This window comes from Macrosteles quadrilineatus, unplaced genomic scaffold (genome assembly GCF_028750875.1).
Source record: "Macrosteles quadrilineatus isolate MER2022 unplaced genomic scaffold, UCM_ALF_1.0 Scaffold_2__2_contigs__length_208266976, whole genome shotgun sequence".
In the NCBI taxonomy this organism is placed as follows: Eukaryota; Metazoa; Arthropoda; class Insecta; order Hemiptera; family Cicadellidae; genus Macrosteles; species Macrosteles quadrilineatus.
Window position 1 is genome coordinate 119,671,022 of NW_026542595.1, and position 23,759 is coordinate 119,694,780.

At 34.4% G+C, this 23,759-nt stretch overlaps 2 protein-coding genes across 5 annotated transcripts in view; one reads left to right on the forward strand and one right to left on the reverse strand.

Annotated features, from left to right (window-relative positions):
- Positions 1–23,759, forward strand: part of LOC128987185 (uncharacterized) — a 71,444-nt gene that overhangs the window by 24,229 nt on the left and 23,456 nt on the right. The window lies entirely within an intron of this gene.
- Positions 96–22,664, reverse strand: LOC128987183 (uncharacterized). 3 transcript variants are annotated; one of them, XM_054407922.1, is made up of 8 exons: positions 22,622–22,664; positions 14,645–14,719; positions 12,350–12,479; positions 8,888–9,007; positions 8,207–8,308; positions 5,583–5,768; positions 1,389–1,644; positions 96–317 (listed from the first exon to the last, which is right to left on the reverse strand). In XM_054407922.1, the coding sequence occupies exons 2-8, from the start codon at positions 14,714–14,716 to the stop codon at positions 125–127; spliced, it is 1,059 nt and encodes a 352-aa protein (XP_054263897.1). In that variant the 5' UTR covers positions 14,717–14,719; positions 22,622–22,664; the 3' UTR covers positions 96–124. The 3 variants fall into 3 exon arrangements, with proteins under 3 accessions (XP_054263897.1, XP_054263898.1, XP_054263899.1); XM_054407923.1 differs by lacking the exon at positions 22,622–22,664 and adding an exon at positions 22,524–22,603; XM_054407924.1 differs by lacking the exon at positions 5,583–5,768.

Sequence of the window (23,759 nt, forward strand, 5' to 3'; positions counted from 1 at the left end):
AGTCTGAGACCACAGTTTCTCCTATATCCAACACACGTGTGGAATATTTAGGGTTTTAAAGGATTTTAAAACAAATAAACAAGCTGTGTTAGAAACTGAAAATTCTTTATACATAAAAACTTAGCTACATATTTTTCCCATTTCTCAAATTATTGCACTCGTACTGTGGTTGCGTGTTAGGATGGACTATGATCTGTCGCATAGTGTTCCTGGCAATACTTTCAGGCTGAAGATTGTTCATGTTTTTACGAGCCTTTAAGGTGTTCCTCAGTGTTATAGCCATATCTTCAACAGCTTCAGCAATATCGTCACCAAAGCTGAGAATAGAAAAATTTTATATTTATTGTAACGTGGACTAAACGCATTGCATCAACAATGCTAATTTAGTTCTCCCAGTGGTTCTAATTAAAAATTGTTACGAGGCTTGTCCAGAAAGTATCGTTTTGGGAAAAAACATACAAATAATTTTTTTTCAACAACATTTATTTCTACAAGAAAGAGAAAGAGGATATCTTAAACTATTTTTCTACATTGTTTTCACCATTCTTTAGACATTATTCGTAGCGAGGAACCAACTTTTCTATACCCTCTTCATAGAAAGATGCCGCCATTAAAGAGAAACATTGCCGTAAGCATTTTCGGAACCCAGTGGGAACACATCTTGCGATAATTCAAGCGATTAACCACAACATCAAGCAAAAGAGATTTTGAAATCTGTGAATTAATCAGAAAGCATTCTAATGGTAAAACTTCTATTTTCACAAACTTTTTCATTCACTTTATCGACCAATTCCTGACTCACAACAGATGGCTGCCTGCTGCGAGCCTCATCATGGCCATTGGTTCACCCATCATTGAATTGCCAAACCCATTTTATTAACATTCCATCACTGATAACTTTTTCTCCATAAACTTCTGTAAGTCGGCGATGAATTTCAGCAGGCACACTTCACAGTCCATGGGATCAGAAATATTTTTTCAAACATTTTGAGTGTAGGCTACACTAACTAATGTAAACACAACTCAATTTTGCTGCTATTGCGTCAGCTGTTCAACAATGAACCAAGGAGACTAGTGTGCATACATGTGTCATCGATGTTAGCGCTGTGGTAGTGGTAGAACAAAATGGTACTTACTTTCTGGACAAGCCTTGTAAAATCAACAATATTTTGTTTTATTGCAATAAAAGAGGTTGGCAGTACGTGGGCTTCAAACGCCTTTGTGTGGAACTTATCAAGCAAAACAAGTTATCAACAACTTATCAATGAAAATTTTTAGTTATGACATCATAAGTACCTATGACATCATTACCTTGTCGGTTCACAATTCGTCATGCCACCGTTTCACCAAAGATACAACTTTAAATACAACCTTACATTTCCACTTACTTGTATTGTATGACTTTCACTGTGTTATCTTTGATACTTTCGGCTACAATTTCAGCAGATTTCCTCAACGCTTCGTTTATCTTAGCCAATGCTTTGGTTGAGGCAGATCTCATGTCTTCATTCAACTTTGGAGCTAGTTTTACTGGCTGAATTTTCTTTTCGGCTTCACCGTGGATTTTATTTTGTGGTTTATAAAATGGCAAAAATGTTCTTACATTTTCTCCCACTCTCTCTATCGTATGCCCAACTAGATTAGCTGAAACATGTGTTAATCATAAGCCTGTATCAGACGGTGATAGTTCACTAGGGGCTAGTAAGTGCTAACTAAACCTACAAGCATTCTAGTACATTTGTCAGACGTACCTAAATGCTATTTGCTAGTGTCATGTATATAGGGTCTGTAAGAGAATTACAATTGCGTTGCCTTAAGAATGAACAGGTTGATAGCTTTTATTGTGAATGTTATTTTAGATGTACCCAGTTTTTAATATTTTGATGATACATGATGACATATACTATATTATAAGCAACACGTGGTCCTTTTGAATATTTGAAGTAATTACACCAAATACTTCTTTATCAAGCTATTTAACCAAACATATGAAAATGTAATATGTAACAAGTCCATTTGTTGGATACTCTACATCTAAAAGGCACAACAACTTATAATAATTAAGTATTAAGTATTTATAATCTCCACATATTTATAAATTATTTTCTACTTTTTAGTGCGTTTAAAAACGTTTTGTTTAAAAAAAATTTTTATTAATAAATTATTTTCTACTTTTTAGTTTTTAATGTGTGTGCTTGTTAAATATATTTCAATCATTTATATCAGATTAAGACATAGGCATGTGGGAAATGTAAGGTTTATTTGAGTTTCATTTCATACAATTACGTATTAGATTGAACGTATGGCCTACCTACTAACTATAAATATATCAATCTGTTTAATGTATTGTTTACTTTATGGAATACTAAATAAATAACAATTGACATTATAACAAACACCTTTATAACTGCAATCAAATTGTTTATCTTTATTTTGAAATGTTTGTATAAAGAATCTCTTGGGAGCATAACCTGTACCTCTTAACCTCTGCTCTTGGAACTGTCAAATTTAAGTATTTACAGCTGACATAAATTAATTGATATATTTACATTCTTTCAAAATGTAAACATGGAAAATTTGGAAGCCGATGGGGTGTAGCCCGAGGGAAATATGAAAATTAAATGATATAATATTGCATTGTCATCCATTTGTGAGTTATGATTCAAATTTCAAGTATCTAGCTTATCAGGAGCTTCGTTTGAAATTGATATCAAAATTTGTAGGAAAGCGAGCTAATAAAAACAAGCCCATGGGGCGTAGCCCAAGGGAAATATGAAAATTAAATTATATAATATTGCATTGTCTTCCATTTGTGAGCTATGTTTCAAGTCTCTAGCTCATCGGCAAGTTAGTATAAAATTGATTGCAAAATTTGTACCGGACAAGAAAGCGAGCTATTAAAAACTTTTTAAAAAACAAAACCTCATTTTGGGTTTTCTCTCAAGCTTATTTGAAAACAACATCATGAATGTGTTCCCGTTTTTTTATACTTATTTGTAATTCTTTTAACTGAAATGGCGACCATACGAAGGTAGATATTAATGGCCAAGTAAGAATGTAGTATATTTATACTTATTTGTTAATACTTTTAACTGAAATGGCGACTATACGAAGGTAGATATTAATGGCCAAGTATGAATGGAGATGAGTAAAGGATGAGTGGCGCGATCTTGTAGTCTTGTCACTGACTAAGGCCAACATGTTTCTTAGACAGGACATTTAATTAATACCTAGCACATACAACAACTAAGGGACCTACAGTTTAAAGTGGAATCCGAACCACATTTTTGCCTTGTAATTTACAAATTGGTCTAATTATGAGGATAGTACTGCATATAGTCGTAGTACTCTCTAGTGCGAACGTTAATCCACACCAAGGAGTATTGCATCCAAAGATCATTCCTATAAATGTACACTATTCGTGATCATATAAAAATGTTTTGTCATATGTAAGATGTCATATGTAAAATGTCAGGGGCGTAGGCCCCCTCCAAAATAATGGATATGAAAAAAAAAATAGGTACCATAATATAAATTATTTATCATGAATCATGGGCGAATTCATCGCTGTGGCAGACAGTGATAGTTTATGCGAGTTCGGGTTGCCTCAGACACAAGCGTCTAGAGCCTGACTGATCACTTATTGCAAACGAAAAAATACTAGCCACTGAAAAAGAAGAACCTTCCTGGTTGGATGACTGCGGCCTGTCGTCTGCTACATCATAGCATAAAGAGACGGAATCACAATAACCTCAAATGTCATGTAATGCTTTTAAAGAGGGACAATTCTAAGGGAGAGGATTTTATAGGAAAATGGTTTTGGAATTGAGATATTCTTCTCGGTCAGGGGTCCATCAGGCCTAGCTTAACTTTCGGGTTTATTAATTTATGGCTGAATATCAAACCAAACTGAACATTCACAAAAATTCACAGAAATTTAGAAACTGACTGGCTTGGTAGGTGAGTGGTTATAGTGCTCGCCTAGTAATCAAAAGGTCGCCAGTTTGATCCTGAGAAAAGTCAGTAGCTTTTTGATGGTTCGAAACTGGACCCAGCTGTTTCTGATCATTGGGCTTTAAATAAATGATCCTGACTAATGAAACCGCTGATCTTAGTCAGTAACAAAGCTACACAGGTCATCACACACCATTCTACACTCATCCTTCACTCATATTTGGGTTAAAATAAGCACCTAGGGTGCATCCCCATCTCAATGATTGATAATTGATAATTGAAAAGGTTTATTAATTTATACTGTAAATTTATGATAGGTTCAACCCTACCTTCCAAGATAAGTAAGTTATTTGCAAAAGACTATACAAAATTAAAATATAACAGTAAAAAGTCAACAAAATAGTTTTCTATCGAGTTATTACCAAATGACTTATCATGGTCACGTTTCATGACTTCTTTTTGAGATAGACAGTTAGGTTGTACTTGTAACTGTTCACAGCAGTGTGTTTACCACACTATTCACAGCAGAAACCAAAGTCCTTTTGATCCTTTTTTTCATTTCCTACCACATACATCATTAATAAAATTAATGTAATTTACCACAAGAAATTCAGAACTCCTTTTTAAAAACATTCCAAGAACAAAATAGTAAAGAAAGCTAAGCTAGGTCTAATAAAACAGCTAAATGAACTGAAACGAAGCAGGACGGGAGCGGGAGAGCTAAACAAAACAGACAACAGATCGCATGGTCACCAAGAAAAACTAGTTCTTTATCAGTGATGGCCATTTTTTCATTTGCAATAAGTGATCAATCAGGCTGTAGACACTTGTGCTTCAGACCAACTCGAGCTCCCGCCCGCCGCTCGGCTATCTTCGCTTGCAACAGTGATCGCTAGATACCACCATATCCATACCGGCGACAGAGGAGGAACGAAGAGTTCAGTCAGTTCAGTGGTAGCCATTGTTATTGTTTGTTATTAAAATCTGTTCGACGTTGTACTGAAATGTTAACGTTTTGCAGTTATCACAAAAGAATACTTTTACAGTAGTTAGAACTCCTCCGAATATGATAATCACAATCACGTATTTGGCTCCTTAGGTTCGGATAAGTGTTTACAGATGGAATGACACTCTGTTAAATCTTGATCAGTGTTTTTTGATTTAGTAATTCAGATATTTTCTTCATTTGGCTTGAATAGATGCATTTAAAAAATTTAATAGACCAATTTAATGATACAGCGTGATCTTGGTAAAGTAAAGGTCACATTTAGCGCAAATTACCGCAGCAAAACTGAGATAAAGTCATGGCGCGTCTACTTAACCTAACCTTAAATTAATCTCGGCCCTCTCCAAAAAATTATTCTATATCCGCCACTGATATATGTTTTAAGACTTCCTGATGACCTCCTATGAGCGATAACTTTACTTTGCAAGTCATGAGAATGACAGTCACCACTCAGACGACAGAGGGTTAATCTGTCCACAAGGTAATTAACCTCTTTTATAGAATCATTGACAGTTAAATTAATCTCAGAGGCAACACCTCAAAAATGAATGAAGTGCATCATATAAATATAATAAAGCCAGTCCGTGGACCGTAATTATAATAACTGAGAGATTTCCCTTACTCGCGTAAGTGGTAACTCCGAGTACTTTATCAGTGGCTGTCCTGGCGTATTGAGCAGTAGAGCGCCAGTGGGGGTGACTGTTGGGTGGAGCAGGGACCCCCCTCTGTAACTTGTCTGCCTTCTTACTGATAGCTCCACCTACTGCCTCTGCACGGTGTACCAGCCCCGCTGCTAGCATCTCTGCCTCTGGAATCAAACTACATCAGTGGCTATCCTGGTGTATTGAGCAGTAGAGCGCCAGTGGGGGTGACTGTTGGTTGGAGTAGGGACTCCCCCTCTGTAGTCTGCCTTCTCACAGATAGCTCCACCTACTGCCTCTGCACGGTGCACCAGCCCCGCTGCTAGCATCTCTGCCTCTGGAATCAAACTACATCAGTGGCTATCCTGGTGTATTGAGCATTAGAGCGCCAGTGGGGGTGACTGTTGGTTGGAGCAGGGACTCCCCCTCTGTAACTTGTCTGCCTTATCACAGATAGCTCCACCTACTGCCTCTGCACAGTGCACCAGCCCCGCTGCTAGCTCTGGAATACATCTAGGCCTAAATAATTTTGTTCATATTGTAAGGCATTTAAAATGATAATAGGATTATTTTTTATGCGGTAGGTAGTCAATAGTCAACATTAGTTATCTTCTACGATTCATAAAATAAAATAAAATCATCTTTATTCAAGTACATACTTACATGAATAGAGTCACAGAAAAAAAAACACAAGTACATTATGTTTCTTATTATATTAAAATACAGGGTGTCCCACGGAAGGTGTCTCAATACGGAAGAACGGCTTAACGTACACATTTTTTATTTTTTAACTCGCTTCCACTCGTTGCACAACATTCTCCTGCTTGATGTACACTTATAAGTTAAATATCTATTACGCCACATTACACTGTTTTGACGAACTTCCCTAGCAAGGATTTAGTCCAGAAAACAGCTGTTTGCCGTCAGCTTAATCAAATTGGGTTTCATTACGTAATACTCTACTGTAATGAGTTTTACCGCCACCGGACACCAACCAGCCAAAATCGGACTCGTATGGTAATCCGAGTATGGTGGTGTACACTCGTCCGGTAAACACATATTTTCAGGACTAGTAATGTAATATACTATTTATTCTATGTGCTATTGTCCACAAAGTTTATCCATGTGGAACTTAATACTACTCATCCTGCTATTGCTTATTAAGTTTAATAAAAAATTCATTGATGTCTGTTTTATGACATTGCGTGTTTTAAGGACGAAATGTACGTTTAAATTTATTTTTCCAGGGTCCGAGGGGGGGCTTTAGCCCCTGTACCCCCCTTGGAACCGCCACTGATTAAAAACCCTATAAAATTATGTGCCACTTGACATATGATTAAAAATGTTGAACAATGGGCATTTAAAATTTTAAAAAATCAATTTTTTTAAATTTTTATTATAAAAAAAATTTGTTACTTGTAGCATATCACAGTAAAGCTAATTTCATAACTAGTAAGAAAATTCAACCAGAAAAGGGCTCAGTGCATTGGTATAGGAACACAGAGTATTAAAAACATATTGTTTTTTCCCCAAAAAACTGCTGCCATTTTGAAACAGATAATTCATTTCTGTTTTTGCCAAATTTTTTCAATTAAATGTCTTTAAAATGAGGTATAACATGACATATGTTTACATTTGAAAATTCCTAGATTCGAACTACTGATCCTCAGTTTTTGGCATACCCTGTATCAGAAAAAAGTTGAAAATATTTTTACGTTATTCCTTGGGGTAGATTCAGTGGGAAATAATTTTATTTCATACTTGTACGTTAAGCTGTTCTTCCGTAATCAATTTGAGACACCTTACTTGGGACACCCTGTATAATTGATAAATACTGTATATGCAATAGTGGTTTGATCGTTAATTACAGTATTCAGTGTGGGAACACTCAACATTTTCCCATAAAAATACAGGTTGCATACCAATATATAAAGGGGAGAAAACATGCTAGAGTGCTAAACACGTGTTACACCATCTTTTACTTTTTTTATATTTAACGTGAGTATTATCGTAAGTTATTTGTTGTAACTTTCTGGATACATTCTGGATTCTGGATAAATTGAGGTATTGAGTAATTGAGCCATCATTGATTACTCAATCTCCATAACATGTTTTTAGGTCTTGAACAAAAGATTACATACTCGTAATATTTTAATTCATAATTATGTGTATTACTGTACATGTGTTTGCATACAAATGCCACAGTGATTCTCTTCAAATGGTGAAATTCTCCTTTGAATAATTCTTTATACATTACCTTTTAATTAAATTTGCAATAAACTAATATAAAGTACCGTAGCATGATTTTCACTTCCAGAATTATTAATGTGTTCAAAGATTATAACCCTCTTAGTCAGTTAATAATTATAATACCAGTCCACGGACCACAATTATAGTAGTACATCAGGGTTATAATGCCATAACAATACATATTTCAGTGGAACACAGTGTGGCCAGTTTAAATTAATCGTATCTTTGACTATTGAACTTCAGTATCAAATAGTCAAAATGATCATATTTAGCACGCTTGCTTTGTAACGGAAAGAGTGTCTAAAGTATCTACGTAAAGCAGAGAATAAAAGTCAAATCATAAACATAAACGTACTTGTGAGCACTTTCGAGACGTCTTTTGGAGGAGCAGGTTGGTGAAGAATCTGATGGACTAAGTCTTGAAGACCTTCTGGCAACTGCAAACCAATAGAAGCATCTGGGAACAAAAAAATAATTAATAATCTTTTTGTAATAAGACACTGTAATATCCTAAAAAAGGGTCTGGACCTCCTTTTTCTAGCACACACATTTGATATTCTTTCATTCTAAATGCCTCTAATAAAGATGAATGAACGTAAATTAAAATAATATTTTGAAGTTATGTTTTTACTGTTATGTTTTTTAATAGTTAGAAAGTTAGCTGGGAGCTGGTACTATGTACTACCTCCAAAAGCTCAAAAACTGAGTTTCTAGCTCATGTTAGCTGTTATATCAAACATAAATTGGTCTTGAATGCACAAGAACAAAATCACTGGTCGGTGACAGATTTTTAAACCATCTAATAATGTTGTGGCTCTGTAATTTACAACCAACCTTGGTCTATTAAGTTGTAAAACCATAAATTCATTCAGTCTCGTCGTCTTGTGATATGAAGGACAGTAAGGCAAGTAAAATACCTGATTTGAGGAACAACACACAAAGAACCTACTTCTCCAGCCAACTTTATCAATTTGGAAATTTTATTACTTTGGTAAAACATTTGTAGACATTCTAATACTTGCTTATTTTAAGTTACCTTTAACCTCCAAGTCAGGAAGCATCAAAAGTTTGTCTTCTTTTGATAGGAACACTGGAGTTACATTAGGCATCACAGGGTAGTACAATTTTTGTCCTATGTTTAGTATCAACATTCCATCTGAACAGTCATGGAACAAAACGAAAATATAGCTGAACTTCATTGAACCTAAAATCTGATACAGAAAATGGATGTGAATTCCAGGTAAAAATATTTATATTCAGGATCCAATTAAATATGATTCATCAATATTTCCTCTACATGATAACAAAGCTAACCGGTACTTAAGCAGTAAATATCTTAAAATACTCGATTTTGTGATCTATTGAAGCCAAACAGATATATTTTTGTAAACTATTGTTTTCCACCTCCTAGTATCTACCAAAGACTAAATTGTACAGGATACTGTGAAACCCCCCTTAACTTCTAGAGAAACATTTAGTTGACATCTGGTAGTTATCGTACTGAACAACTTAGCAATGATTAAATATTTTTAGATAGTAAAAAACTTTTGCTAAATTCACAATAATCTAATTTTGTAACATTCACAACCAAACAGACTAAGCAAAAATTAAATCCCACAATCTTTGTTAAAGAAAATTTAATAGATCAATAGAGAAAACAACATTTTTGGAATTAGTCATTGATGAAAACTTAACGTGGAACGGAACAGCCATGTAAAGATTGTAGTTTGTAAAACATCAAGTGGTTTTTATGCTTTTCGGAAAATAGCAACCTCTTGCAATATTGAAACTTTAAAAACAATATATTTTGCCTCAATCCTCAATCTATTCAAATGTGGCTTATATGGTATCTGCATCTATGGGTCAACCTCTAAATTAAATATGGATAGAATACCCAGGGCTAGAGATATACAAGGGCTAGGCCACACGAGCTCAGAAAGTGATGCCAGCTGGCTCCCCTCCACTCCGCCGCTGTGACGTCACAGCGGTACCTCGGGCTCCCGGTACCGTACAGCTTTGCATGTGTGAGCGGTGGTATTGCCTCACATTTTGTGTCGAATAAGCTCTATGCTAGACATTTTTTATTAGGTATTACTATATTTTATAAAAGTAATTGATTTTCAAATAGGATTACATATAACATCAAATTTTAATAAATAAAAAAATTACTTGTAACAATTCAATATTTTCACTGATATTTTTCAATAGAATAATTTTAAATTTTTACCATATGTTTAATGTATAATATCACTGTTATAATATACCACATATTATTTCATTCATTCATTCATATCAAGGTCTATCAGAGCAGTTGTGGTTGATATTTTCCAGGAACAAACCCATGTTGGCTGTTTGTCAATGCTTGGTTTTGACTAAGATGCTCCTGGATTCTTACTTTTATAATCTTCTCTATGTGTTTGGAGACAGATGAGAGCAGCGAGATAGGTCTGTAGTTAGAGATGTTTTGTAGGTCCCCTTGTTTGTGTTTAGGAAAAACCAAGGCTGTTTTCAAGTTGGTTGGAAAAGTCCCCTCTGCCATCGACATGTTTACAATCTTCATTAGCAGCATTATTAATTCTTCTGCACATGTTTTAAGGATTTTTGAAGATATTTCATCAATGCCTGATGATGTAGAGTTCTTTAATGATTAAATGGTCCTGCCTATCTCGTCAGGTGTTGTTGGACGGAAGGAAGAGAGAGTGTTTAATGTGGTAGCCGGAGGATTTTGAGCTATTGGTGGTGTTAAGTAAGTTTTCAGTAAAATGTTTTTATTTCTTGTACTGTATATAATTTATGCATTTGTATTTGCCGCCGACAGAGAGAGAGTAGGGGTTTTCAATTGAACCTAGGGGGGTCAGCACAATGCCCATTGGTGAACTTGGCGGAAGGATATTTTTGCTAAATTTTAGCGTCGCATCGGGACGCTTGACGAGTCTGTCGGTTGCCGGGTTTACCTAACACATGTCACTTTGACATAATTCATTTTCTCTGCCATTGCGGCTTTCCCTCTTATAGTTTTAATTCTCTATTATTGCCACTTGGATTAGTCCGTGGCCCCTTTATACAGTACTCATAACATTTTTACCTCTTTATATTAAATTAATTTTATTAACCAGTGTGTAAAGTCAGTTTTAGCAGTGAATCCTCCCATTCCGGTCTACCGCGGTCGCGTAGGAACTTCTTGTGAGCGCTCATTTTGGACTGTATGGACTTTAGACGTGCGTTATTCCGACATCAAGATCAACCAACAAAAGAAGATAGTGTCAAGTGTTGTGCCTTCGTCTTGAGGACATTCTACCACGTACCATCGCAAATCGACCCCGCGGCGCTTCCTTGCCACTCACTACGTCCGACATAATTCCAAAGGTACATTCATCCATAAATCATTTATCATTTCTTAATTAACCCCATATTAAACAGGTGGTGTGTTGTATCTGCTGTTTTGTTTTAATGTCTCCTCAGCTATGTTTACAAAATAATAATTAAAGCGGTTTGCTACATCTTTAGGGTCAGTAAGTTTCTTTCCATTGTCATTTAGTTCTATTGTAGAATTGTTGTCAAGCTCTTTCCTCCCTTTCCTCTCACTATTGATGGTGTTCCATATGGTTTTGGCTTTGTTTTCTGCTTGTTCAATGTATGCAGCACTTGTTTCTTGTCTTGCCTTTTTTAATTTTTGGTCGTAAGACTAAGGATCTATTTAGTCGTAAGGTTTAATCTATTTTATCATAAGGATCTATTTCTTTTGATAATTTATAATGTTATTTTAACTTATGCATTTTTTAAATAATCTATTAACATAATTTGAGTTCAGATGACTCTATTTCATGTAACTATATGTTTGCATATAATGAAATAAAGATTATTTGATTGATTGAACAAAAACACTCACACAATTTCTACTAAACCAACCAGCTACAATGAAGATAAGACGTGTCAATATAGTAGTTTACGCTACGATCGCGTAAATATAGTGTTAAAACACCTCTACAAGTGTCGGTAGGCTATTTATGCGAGTTATGTACACTACTTTACCTATGACAGTTTTTTTAATTACCAACAATCACTACTCATAACTTCTAAGAGAGGTTATGTTTTCATATATGACCTGTTATTGCTACTGACAGTGATGCAACAGCCCATTTTACCAACCACTAATTGCATCACTCATTAACAATGAAATTAATCTTAACAGCTGATGAGTTGAAGTTAAAGCATTACAATTTTACTTCTTTTCTCTCAATCCTTGAACCTCATTGGTCCGTTGCGTGTTGTTAAGTAAAACAATGCTGTTAAGTAAGTAAACAATGCTGTAAAGTGAATCTTTTCAATTCTAAGAACTGAACTGAAACGGCTAGTTAAAGAAACGGTCGTAAGTTATTAAGACTACAAGATCTGACCACTCATCCTTAACTCATATTAGGGTTAAAATATGCACATAGTGGCGTCCCCATCTTTAATAATTGATTAATTAATTACTAACACCTATCCAACTTTGTACCTTGCTCACGTAGAATTCTCAGCCGAATTTCCTCGGGGGGAGAAATGACTTCTTTGTTTGCGGAAACATAAAATAGAGAAACTCCATCCGTGCAGAAGACTTCTACTGGCACTACAATCATCTGTTCATTCTACAAAAATAAATACAAGCTAAAGAAACATTATATTACTTAAAATTGATATCCATATAAAAAAAGCATAAGAAAGCCGAAACGAGTCTTATCTCAAATTCTGTCCGTCTTTCATTCTGTCAATGTGTCTGTAACTCCCAATTGCCAATTTACGTGGCCAACTCTGAGTACCTATCAAGATTCAAATAATTTTAATAATGCATTCACTAGATTGGTTAGAGTGTCTTTAGCCATTAAAATATGACCTCAGTACTTTATAAATAAAATAATGGATTTTCAAAAACCCCATATTGTGAAGTTTTCTCCCATTGTATACCACATCGTCATTTATGATCAATCATCTGTTTGGAAAGTATGACATCTATGAAATAATTAACAGCGCTGTTTGAATCACGATTATCTTTTCTAGGTGTCACTGATATGTTTACATTAAATGTCATTTACAAATATTGCAACCATTTCCAATCATGTTTTGTAAGCAAATCCAAACCAAAAGTGAGATTAGAAAGGTTGTGCCTCACATAACGGATTTAATTAATCGTATGTTCAATAATGTGTAACCGTAAATGAAATTAACTAACTAGGTCCAGGTCGGGAACCGGAGATTTGGTGTGTATCAAATTGTTCAAATAACCTGGGAAAATACTGTGTAACATTTTTAAAATTATCTTCGCCAGTAGCTTACAAACAAGGTTTCCAACCATTGACGGTGCTTCAATAACAGTTAGTTGTGTAAAGTAAATAATCACAACTGCAGTGGGTGATTGCAGATGTTGCTGCGATCTCAGAAGATCTTTATGATTGATTTGTGATCGTAACAGAGGTTTACGGATGCTGCTAAATTTGCTTTTCCAAAGTAAGACTTTCGGTTTCTACTCACCTCACCGCTATGTGCTGCAATTGCTGGACTATACCGCCAGTAGGCTATCTCTTGGATACGTAGGCCTATCCAATTAATAATAACCACATTTCGACGACGATTCTTGATACCGGTACTTTTCCCTAAAAAATACATGGCCTACCTACTAAGTAATTAAAACTATAAACATCCAAAACCCCAATTTTGTGCGATTTTTGTTTGTAACATTTCTTCTTAATGTTGACTAGATATACCAATCATTTTTTAGAGAATACATCATCTATAACTAACATATAGATAACTAACAGGACTGTACATTTTGGAATCACTAAACTACGTTAATTCAGCTAAAAACGACCTACCAGAATCAATTCAAACCAACCATAGATATAATACTCAAAAACATTTTTAGATTTCCAAGGCACCGTTTAACCCTTTTATGAAAAAAGTCCGCTATATGCTGGGCTGAGGCTGTACAATGTGTTGCCTGCAAACTATAAATTGTTAAGTGAAAATAATTTTAAAGATAAAATAGGTGAACTTTTTAATTGACCGAACGTTTTATTTAATTGCAGATTTTCATAATACCCCTTTAGTTTAGAATAGTTTTATCATTGAATTTTGTTAATGTCTTAATTCAATTATGTATGTTTTGTGTATATCTGTTGGTCACGCATTAAAGTCTTTATTTCTCAGTGTTTCGAGGAAAAGACAAGAGCCACTTTGATAGTGAAAATTTCTACCGGGTTAAAGTTTGCAATGGTCCCCATCTTAAATAATTGATAATTGATAATGATGAGGTTGAGGTAGTATTTTAACTACTTTTAACCAGTGTGGAAAGTAGCTTTCAACTATAGAGCTACCTTAGGGCTATGCCTCATATATCTATAAAGCTGTTTTTTTTTTAGTTTAATCATTGGATATAAAATATAGACTAATACGATTTATATCCGGTCGACATTTAATTGCAGAACATTTGTTTTGGCTTGAAACGGTCAGATATTCTATTTGTGAGGGTTTATATGCATTCCTATAATGGTGTTGCCAGCATATCTAGAAAAATTCACACTTAAAATGCAAACCAACTGCTGTTCTGAATATAAAAAGGTTTCAACTAACTACAAGATCCCTGTCCGTAGAACGGGCACACAGCTAGCATCTATATTATCTATATATGACTGGGACGGTGTTGTCATCCTGTAATCCAGCTACTGGGAGGTCACAAATTGTGGATATTGATAGGCATGCACTGTAGATGCGATACTCCCTGGTGTGGATTATTTATTTAGTAATGCAAGTTAACTACCTTAGAACTGGCATCCGACTTAGCTGACCACACTGTAAGAAGAGCAACCAATATCAACACACTAAGCCTCATGATCTGTAAAATACATTACAATCATTCACAACAAGTTGACATGCTTTAACACTACTATTCAGTTATTACTGCTTTTACAAATGTAAATCAAGTAACATTTTCATGTAAAAACTATTTAGTTAATTCATTCAATATCATATTTAACAATACAATTAAACATTTTGAAATGGGCTTACAGATGCCTTATATGTAGCTTTGTTAGTAATATTAGCTGTTACTTTCAGGACCGTTAAAGCCCAATTATCAAAGATAGCGTCCAGCTTCAAACAAAAGCGGTTTGAAAGATAACAACAATAGGCTGGGACCTTGGCGTCGTCCTGTAATCCAGCTATTAGGAGGTCACGAATTGTACATATTTATAGAGATGCACTGTGGATGCGATACTCCCTGGTGTGGATTAACATCCGCACTAGTGATAATTAGATAATTATTAGATAATAATCCTGATAAATAGACCAATTTGTTAATACCAAGGTAAGAATGTTGTTCGGATTCGACTATAAACTTAATACTTTAATACTTTTGCGGACACTCTTGCGGACGTTAATCCACACCAGGGAGTATCGCATCCACAGTACATGCCTATAAATATCCACAATTCGTAACCTAGTAGCTGGATTAAAGGACGACGCCACTCGTCCCGTAGGTCCCTTAGTTGCCATTAGCTGTTTGGGCTATTAATTAACAGTTGTGTCTAAGGAATATGTCGACCTTAGTCACTAACAAGACTACAAGATCGCGCCACTCATCCTTCACGCATATTTGGGTTAAAATACACACATAGTGGCGTCCCCATCTTAAATAATTGATAATTGATAATTGTTTCATTTTCTCAGGATCGAGCTGGTGACTTTCTAAGTGTTAGAAAAGCATCATAACCCCTTACCTAGGTACCTAGCTTTTTACCATAGATATACAGGAAATGAGCATTAAATTTGTTAACAAAATAAAGTACTGCTATTTAGTTACCAATTCAACCAATTACAATATGTAGTTGAAAATGATTCAACTAAACTATAATAAGGTTCTACAGCCCAAGATGCATCTAAATAATTATAAAAGAATATATAATTATCAGATATCAAGATAATTTATTAAATAAATAAATTACATCCTTCTTGCTCTATCAAGCATGCTGCTAAACACAAAGGATACCAAACAACAATAATAAATTGAGGCTAAACAGAGAAAAACAAGTAACTAATTAAAACTTTTGATCTTGATCAGGTACAAAAATTGATTAAATAAGAGGTTAATTTACCTTAGTATAGTCTTGTGACTCTTATACCTCGCCTCGTCTAAGGGCGGACGACGATCGTATTGGCGTCATGTCGCCTTCAGATCCTCATCCTAGTCAAGAACATCAAACTTCACTCTTGAAGAGGTCGTGGAAAATTAAACACGCACACACGAGCATATATTACCTTACCTCCTTGGCCATTCAAACCTAAGTTGGTTTTTGGCCTCGCCAACAAGTTGCCTCCAGTGTTTTCTGTCTGCTGCTCGGTCAATTGATGTCCCCATGCGATGAAGGTCTTTCCGCACCTGGTCTCCCCATCGTAGTTTGGGTCTTCCTAGTGGTCGGGTCCCTCGTGGTCGTCCATTTGTAGCTATCTTCAGGAGACTGTTTTCTTCTCTTCTCGCTATGTGCCCTGCCCACCTCAATCTTCGGCTTTTAACAATAGCTACAATATCTGGGTCTTTGTAGAGTTCTCGTAGGTCTCTGTTTTTCCTGATCCGCCATATTTCATTTTCTTTTATAGGGCCAAAAATCTTTCTTAATATCTTGTTCTCAAAGACGATTAATCTCCTTTAGTTTTGTTTGGTTAGGGTCCAGGCCTCAGATCCATATAAGAGAACTGGTTGGATAATAGTTTTATAAATTCTAATTTTTGTGGCTTTTGACAGTAATCTGGATCCTAAGATTTTTGACATGCTTCGAAAGCAGTTAGTTGCCGTGATAATTCTCTTTTCTATTTCATTTTCTGTTTTGTTACTGGAGTTGACTGTTATTCCTAAGTACTTAAATTCGGACACTCTCTCAAACGTCAGGTTGTCGACTTTTAATGGTTCCATATCCTCATTTTGAATTCTTCCCACTTTGAGATATTTGGATTTCTCTGCACTTACTTTAAGTCCTATCTTTTTTGATTCTGTTGTAATAGTTTGGGCCAGTTTCTTAAGATCCTCTTCAGTTTCTGCCACTAATGCTACGTCGTCGGCAAAGGCCAGTACGTTTATTTTTGACCCAAGGTATGCTCCAGCTTCCACTTTCTTTGTGTTTTGTAGTGTTTCTTCAATTGCTATGTTAAACAAGATTGGAGACAATCCATCTCCTTGCCTAACTCCTGTGTTAGTCTGAAAAGTGTCAGAGTATTCACTTTCTACCTTTACTTTATTTTTGGATCCATCCACACACATCTTTGTCAAACGTATCAGCTTGTCCGGTATCCCAAACTTTTGCATTGCTTCCCAGAGTTTGGGTCTCTTTATGGTATCGTATGCTTTAATAAAGTCAATAAACAGGATGTGGCACTCTTTATCATACTCCCAATACTTTGATATTATCTGCTGCAACACATGTATTTGGTTTGCTGTTGAGCGTCCACTTATAAAGCCTGCCTGATGGTCTTCTATACATTCTTCAGCATATATTTTGATGCTCCTCAGAATTATTTTGGACAATATCTTGTATGTGGTGTTAAGTAGGGATATTCCCCTATAATTACTACAGACTTCTTTGTCTCCTCTTTTGTGAAGTGGTACAATAACAGCCTCGCTCCATTCCTCTGGTATTTTTTCTTTTCTCCATATTCTTTCAATAAGTCTGTAAATTGCCTTATGTACTATTTCGCCACTGTGTTTTAAAACTTCTGCTGATATTTCGTCTTCCCCAGGAGCTTTCCCATTTTTTAAAAGTTGTATTGCCTCCTTAACCTCCTGTAGAGATGGTTCTGGTATAAAAGGTTGTACATTTTGAAAATATTCTATTTCCTCATTTTCATCTTTATCTTCTTCTTTTAACAGGTTTTCAAAGTAGTCTTTCCAAATATTTAGAACCTTGGCCTTCTCTGTTGTTTTGTTTCCGTTTTGATCTTTAACACTTGTTGCTTTGGGTATGTATCCCTTCTGAAAGTGCCTAATTGTTGCATAGAAATCCTTTGCATTATTTCCGTATCTGTCATTTTCTGCTTTGTCTAGTTGTCTATTAATATATTTGCGCTTTTCTGCTCTAAGTCTTCTCGTGACTGCTTTATTCATTTCTCTATATTGGTTTCTATTTTCCTCTACTGCATTATTTAGGAGGCACCGCTTTGCTATCCTTCTCCTCTCTATTTGTTCTTCACACATTCTATTAAACCATGGTTTCCCATTACGGTCATTTTTCTTGAATCCTATGACTTCCTCTGCTGTTTCCATAATCCCATGTTTAATTCTACGCCATTCCTCATTAACATCCAGTTCTTCATCTTCCGCTTCTTGCTCGCTTAGGATTTGAAACCTATTGTGTAGTGCTACTTCAAAACTATTGCGCACCTGATCATTCTTAATTTTTTCAATGTCTAGTCTTCTTCCAGCTTTTGTCTTCTCTCTTCTTTCAACTGTTAGCCTCTGTCTTACTGTCACCAGACGAGCATATATACAAAACTTAAATATTTGACTACTACTGTGGCCACAGGTATGCACTGCCCGGTTGACATGTCCAGACTCTCAACCAGTAGTAGTAAAATATTTAATGTTTTTATATGTTCATTAAGAGTGAAGTTTGATGTTCTTGACTAGGATCTGAAGAAGGCGACATTCTTAAAGTGGGTTAGATACCTGCATTTAAGTAATACAATTCGTTGCTTATTTTGCAACCGGTTTCAACTCCTTGGAGTCATCTTCAGGCTTCCAAGGATATAAGTTGTCACTTCATTAGAAGGTCATCATAGTTTTTAAAAAAACAAATAATCACTTAACACGAACATAGAACATTTAGCACTGACGTTTAACATTTAGAAAACACACACAAAATTACTGAGAAGGTGAGCGACGCATACCAGCTGGATGTAAAGTCTAGACTACCGTAGTTGTGAGTAGGTAAAAAACTAAACAAATATTTAAACTGCAAAAGTCTGCAATAAGAATTATTTTCAAATTAAAACCACGCCAATCCTGTAAAACATTATTTAAAAATTACCAATTTATGACCTTTTACTTTATTTATATTTATGAAACATCACGATTTTTTAAGAACAATTTTGGGAAATTCTGGAAAAATGATGAATTATGTGGGAAGAATTATTATTTGAGAAAATTACAAACATTTTCTTCTACTTTCCACCAAGCAAAGTTTTATTATAAACATGTTTATTACAACGCAAGAAAATTATTTAACAAACTACCAACCAATATTCAAAACTTAATATTAAAAGAATACAAAAGAAAATTAAAACAAATCCTTACTGAAAATCCAATCTACTCTATTGAAGACTTAAATGAAAATTGCATTGAAATTTAAAGAGTTTTATTTAATACCATACCTAATTGTACTGTCGATATAATTTATATTGTCAAATCAATAAAGTATTTATTTATTTATTTAGGTCTAATGGTCAATGACGTCGCCCTCTTATCTCTTGTCACCGATCATCACATTCCTGTCTACCTTCTCCCTCATCCAATATCATGATTGCTGTATTATAAATAAAATTAGACCGAAATGAAAGTTTGTCATTCAGCACGTTCTCTTTGTCAGATCTTACAGATCTGTAAGTCTCAAATTTCTCCAGTGTATTTCTATAAATACCCCCGCCGCAGCAAACCTGCAGACTAAGCGAATTTCCATTTGCCTGATTGGATTTACACTGAAATGTCTACTTAAAAATATAACATTTATTCCCTATTCAAATAGAATTAGTTTAACAAGTACTTAGGTTTGCTGCATCAGGGAGGGTAAAACTGTTTTTTTTTTTTTTTGTAAAATGTTAATAGTTAGTAAGAAATAAAAACATTTTCCAAATTTGATCAAAATATGTTCATAAACAAGCAAACTACAACAGTTTACTTATTCTCCATAAGAATAACATGGGAATTTTAAATTTACAATTTTTTGGAATTTTCTCCGTAACCCTTAGGCGCATAATAACGCTTCAATATACTAAATTATTTGTTTTTTTAAGCTCTACAAAATGGTTTTGAAAGAAATTGCTAAATTTTATGTTTTTTGGGTCAAAAATGGGAAAAACCTATTTTTACCCCATAAAACCCCCCGTAAACCCCCGTTCCCATGGTCCGATCATGCTGGATCGCGAACTCGTTCAAATAAACGTTTGTACGGAATTTCATCAAAATCGGATCATTTTTGCTCGAGTTATCGTGCTAACGGACACATATATATATATAAATATATATATATATATGAATTTGAACGGATGGTGTTTTTGGCCTCTAGGGACCTCAAAACGAAAAAAAAATCGGTCCCGCGTCCAGGTCTTACCATGAGTACTACGGTAATAAAGTCAAAGTCAAAGTCATCTTTATTGTCACAAAACGTTTTTTTTATGCTCTGGCACAGCCAGACAAAACAGGTGACATTGTCAAACTATACTAAAATAAACTAGCTTATATTGGTAAAAATAAATACATAGTAGGTAACAAAACAAACAATTCACATTGATTTATCTTCAAGAAACTGACCAATACTATAATAATTCTTTTCAATAAAAATTCAAAATTTTTTTCTTTAAAAGATTTTAATCCTATTATAGATTTGTAGTACCCAGGCAAATTGTTAAAAAATCTTTTACCCATATAAGAAGGTGTCCTTTCCACAAGATTTAATCTGTGTATAGGATATTGAAAATCTGTATGAAATCTAGTGTTATAATTGTGTCGATTATTTTCACTGTGGAGTTTTTCAAAATTTGATTTCACATACAATAAACATTTAAGAATATACAAATTAGGGACGGTTAGAATCTTTAGTTCTTTAAAAAGTTGTTTGCAAGAATGTTTTACGGGTTTAAAAGTCATAATTCTAAGTATTCTTTTTTGAAGTTTAAAAAGTTGATACGAATCAGATGTGACGCCCCAAAGCTCTATTCCATACTGTAAAATTGACGAAAATAAAGCGTGATAAATCATTAGTCTAGTGTTTAAATCAACAACATTTCTTAAGACCAACATTTGAAAACATACTGAATTTAACTTTTTAGAGGTGTTATGAATGTGATTCTTCCAATTCAATAAGCTATCTACATCAATTCCTAAAAATTTAGCTGTGTTGCTAAGATTTATTTTTTCATTATCAAAATAAACAAAGCCTTCAAGATCGTCCCTACACTGTGCAGTTTGAAATTTTACTATTTGTGTTTTAATGTGGTTCATTTTTAAACCGTTTACTTTAAACCATTTTGACAGATCTTGAAGAGCTTGATTCAAGGCTAAACTTAGTTCATGACTGTCTTTTGATTAAATGATGGCTGTCGTATCGTCAGCATATAACAACAAACTAGGTTTAACATTCTTAGGTAGATCATATATGTACATCAAAAACAATAACGGTCCTAATATAGAGCCCTGAGGCACCCCCATAACAATCTTTTCCCATTCAGAAGCATACTTAATGTTTTCTTTAATAATAACTGTTCTTTTGAAAGCGATCGTTTAAATATGATTTCAACCACAAAATAACTGATTCTGAGAATCTATAGGAGGATAATTTATCAAGAAGAATTTGATGGTGTACACTATCAAAGGCTTTGGATAGATCACAGAACACGCCAATAGTGCTCTGTGACCCATCCAAGCTCTGTGTTATTGAATTTACAAAATGAGCCACAGTGGAAGTGGTACTTCGATTTTTCCTAAAACCAAACTGTTCATCAGCTAATAAGTTATTAGATTCCAGAAAATAGGACATTTGATTGAATGCAATTTTTTCAAATATCTTTGAAAAAGAAGGCAGGACAGAAAAAGGTCGGTAGTTAATAGTTATTCCCTGTATGGGAAATTCGCTAAAACGATCTTGCGAAAAATGTAAAATGTCCATATTGTTGTCCATACTTGTAAAATTATGATTATTTGTAACTAGGTGATAGGCAAAATTTGAAGACTGAGGGGATGTTGTTTTTCTTGGTATTTGTTCTCTGAAACGTTTCTTAAAAGATCGGGAAGCTTGGCCGATGTAGTACTTTGTACAATCATTACAGTTGATCTTGTAAACACCGTTCTTTTCATTCTTTGGTATGCTTTCTCGTGGGCGTTCTTTCAGTAATGAATTAAGTTTATTGGTAGTTCTGAACAAAACTGTTACATTATTTGTAGCCATCAAATTAAACTTATTGCTAAAATGGGTGCCATAATCTGCAGAGATATATGTTTTTGGTTCTTTGGGCTTGTCTGGTTTTTTATTAGTGTGTTTAGAAATTAACTTAACAATTAAAAGAGCTTGTATAACCATTTGCAACTGCAATATGTTTAATTATGTTAACTTCTTCGTTGTAATCATATAACTCCATTGGTATGGACAACAACCTATGAATGAAACTTGTAAGCTGGTACGGAGGCTAACATCCATCAATATGAAAAAGGCGACATTGTCGCAGAATCAATCGTTATCCACCCTTAGAGGAGGTATAAGAGTCAAAAGACGATACTAAGCTAAATTAACCTCTTATTTATATGTTAAGTGGCTTGAGACTACAAAAAAATTAAAAAATAAATTATTTTTTTAGGATTGATATTGAAGTTTTTAATCTCACAATGGAAATTTTCTATAGAATGTTTTTTTTTCAGTTTAAATCTTTTCCAAAATGTATACAGTATAAAAACTTGTAATGGTCCCTCTTGATCCAATAAATAAACAAATTATTCTTTATCAAAAGAAATTTGTATAAAGACAACAAATTGCGTACTTACCACCAAGTTGAACTAGCAGCTACGTTATAAAGACAGCAGATGTTTAATTGCAGATAATTATCAATTGAAGCTTTATAAATTTGTCATAGTATTCTGTTGCATGGAGAACAATAAAATCATTTAAATTATGGCTCAAGTAATTAATGTTTATTATTGAACAAGCTTTTATGTTTAAGGCCTTAAGTGTGAAGATCAGAAGTACAAAAATTTAAAACTTGGGTTTCATCCTTAGCTATTTAGTAATCAGTAGTTCTTTCAGGTGGAAATAGTCAAAAATTATAAATAGTAGCCTAGTGTATTAAAAATGATACAACAGAAATACAAAATTGACAAGCATTACTTAAGCACAGTAAACTCTAGTGATTAGTGACCATTTTTAAACAACAGGATACTTTAATGATTAGTGATCGTCACTTAAGAACAGTGTACTCTCCTGATTAGTGATTGTTCTGTAAGTGCCCAAAGGGGGGGACAGTGGTGCACCTGCGCTATTAATAATTAACATCTGTTCCTCGCTACCTAATAAACGAATTCATTAACAGAGATTGATTACCTTAAGATTTTGTTACTTAATAACAGTGAACTTAAATTTTTTAGTTTATAGTACTTGACTTGAGAACAATATACTCTTTTTGTTATTGAATGTTCTGGCATTATTTATTGATGAACAAACATTACTTCAGAGCAGTTCTTTCAATGCACACAACTTGGAAGCAATTACTCTATTGGTTAACAAAAATTTCTTAAGAGCAGTATACAGTAGGTTAATGTAACATTTTCTAGGGTTTCATACTTTGTCAATTCAAAAGTGACTTTATAACAGCATTGTGTCAATGATAAAGAGAGCCAAGACCATTCCAATGATAATATGAATTTTATACAATTTTATACACTGAAAATGAACACTGTTGCAATTAACCTTAGCCACCCAGAATTTTTTGTAACCCCCCCCCCCAAGAATTTCTATGACGCAGTCTGTGTCACAGCCCCCTCTTGTGGGCACCCATGTACTTGATTGATTAATATATGTTACTTGTACACTGTTTTTATGTTTTGGCCAGTTCCAGAACCGGTTGTCTACTTCACAGTAGCTCATTTATGATAAAGAACACCACGAATTTACAGATCGCAATAGTCA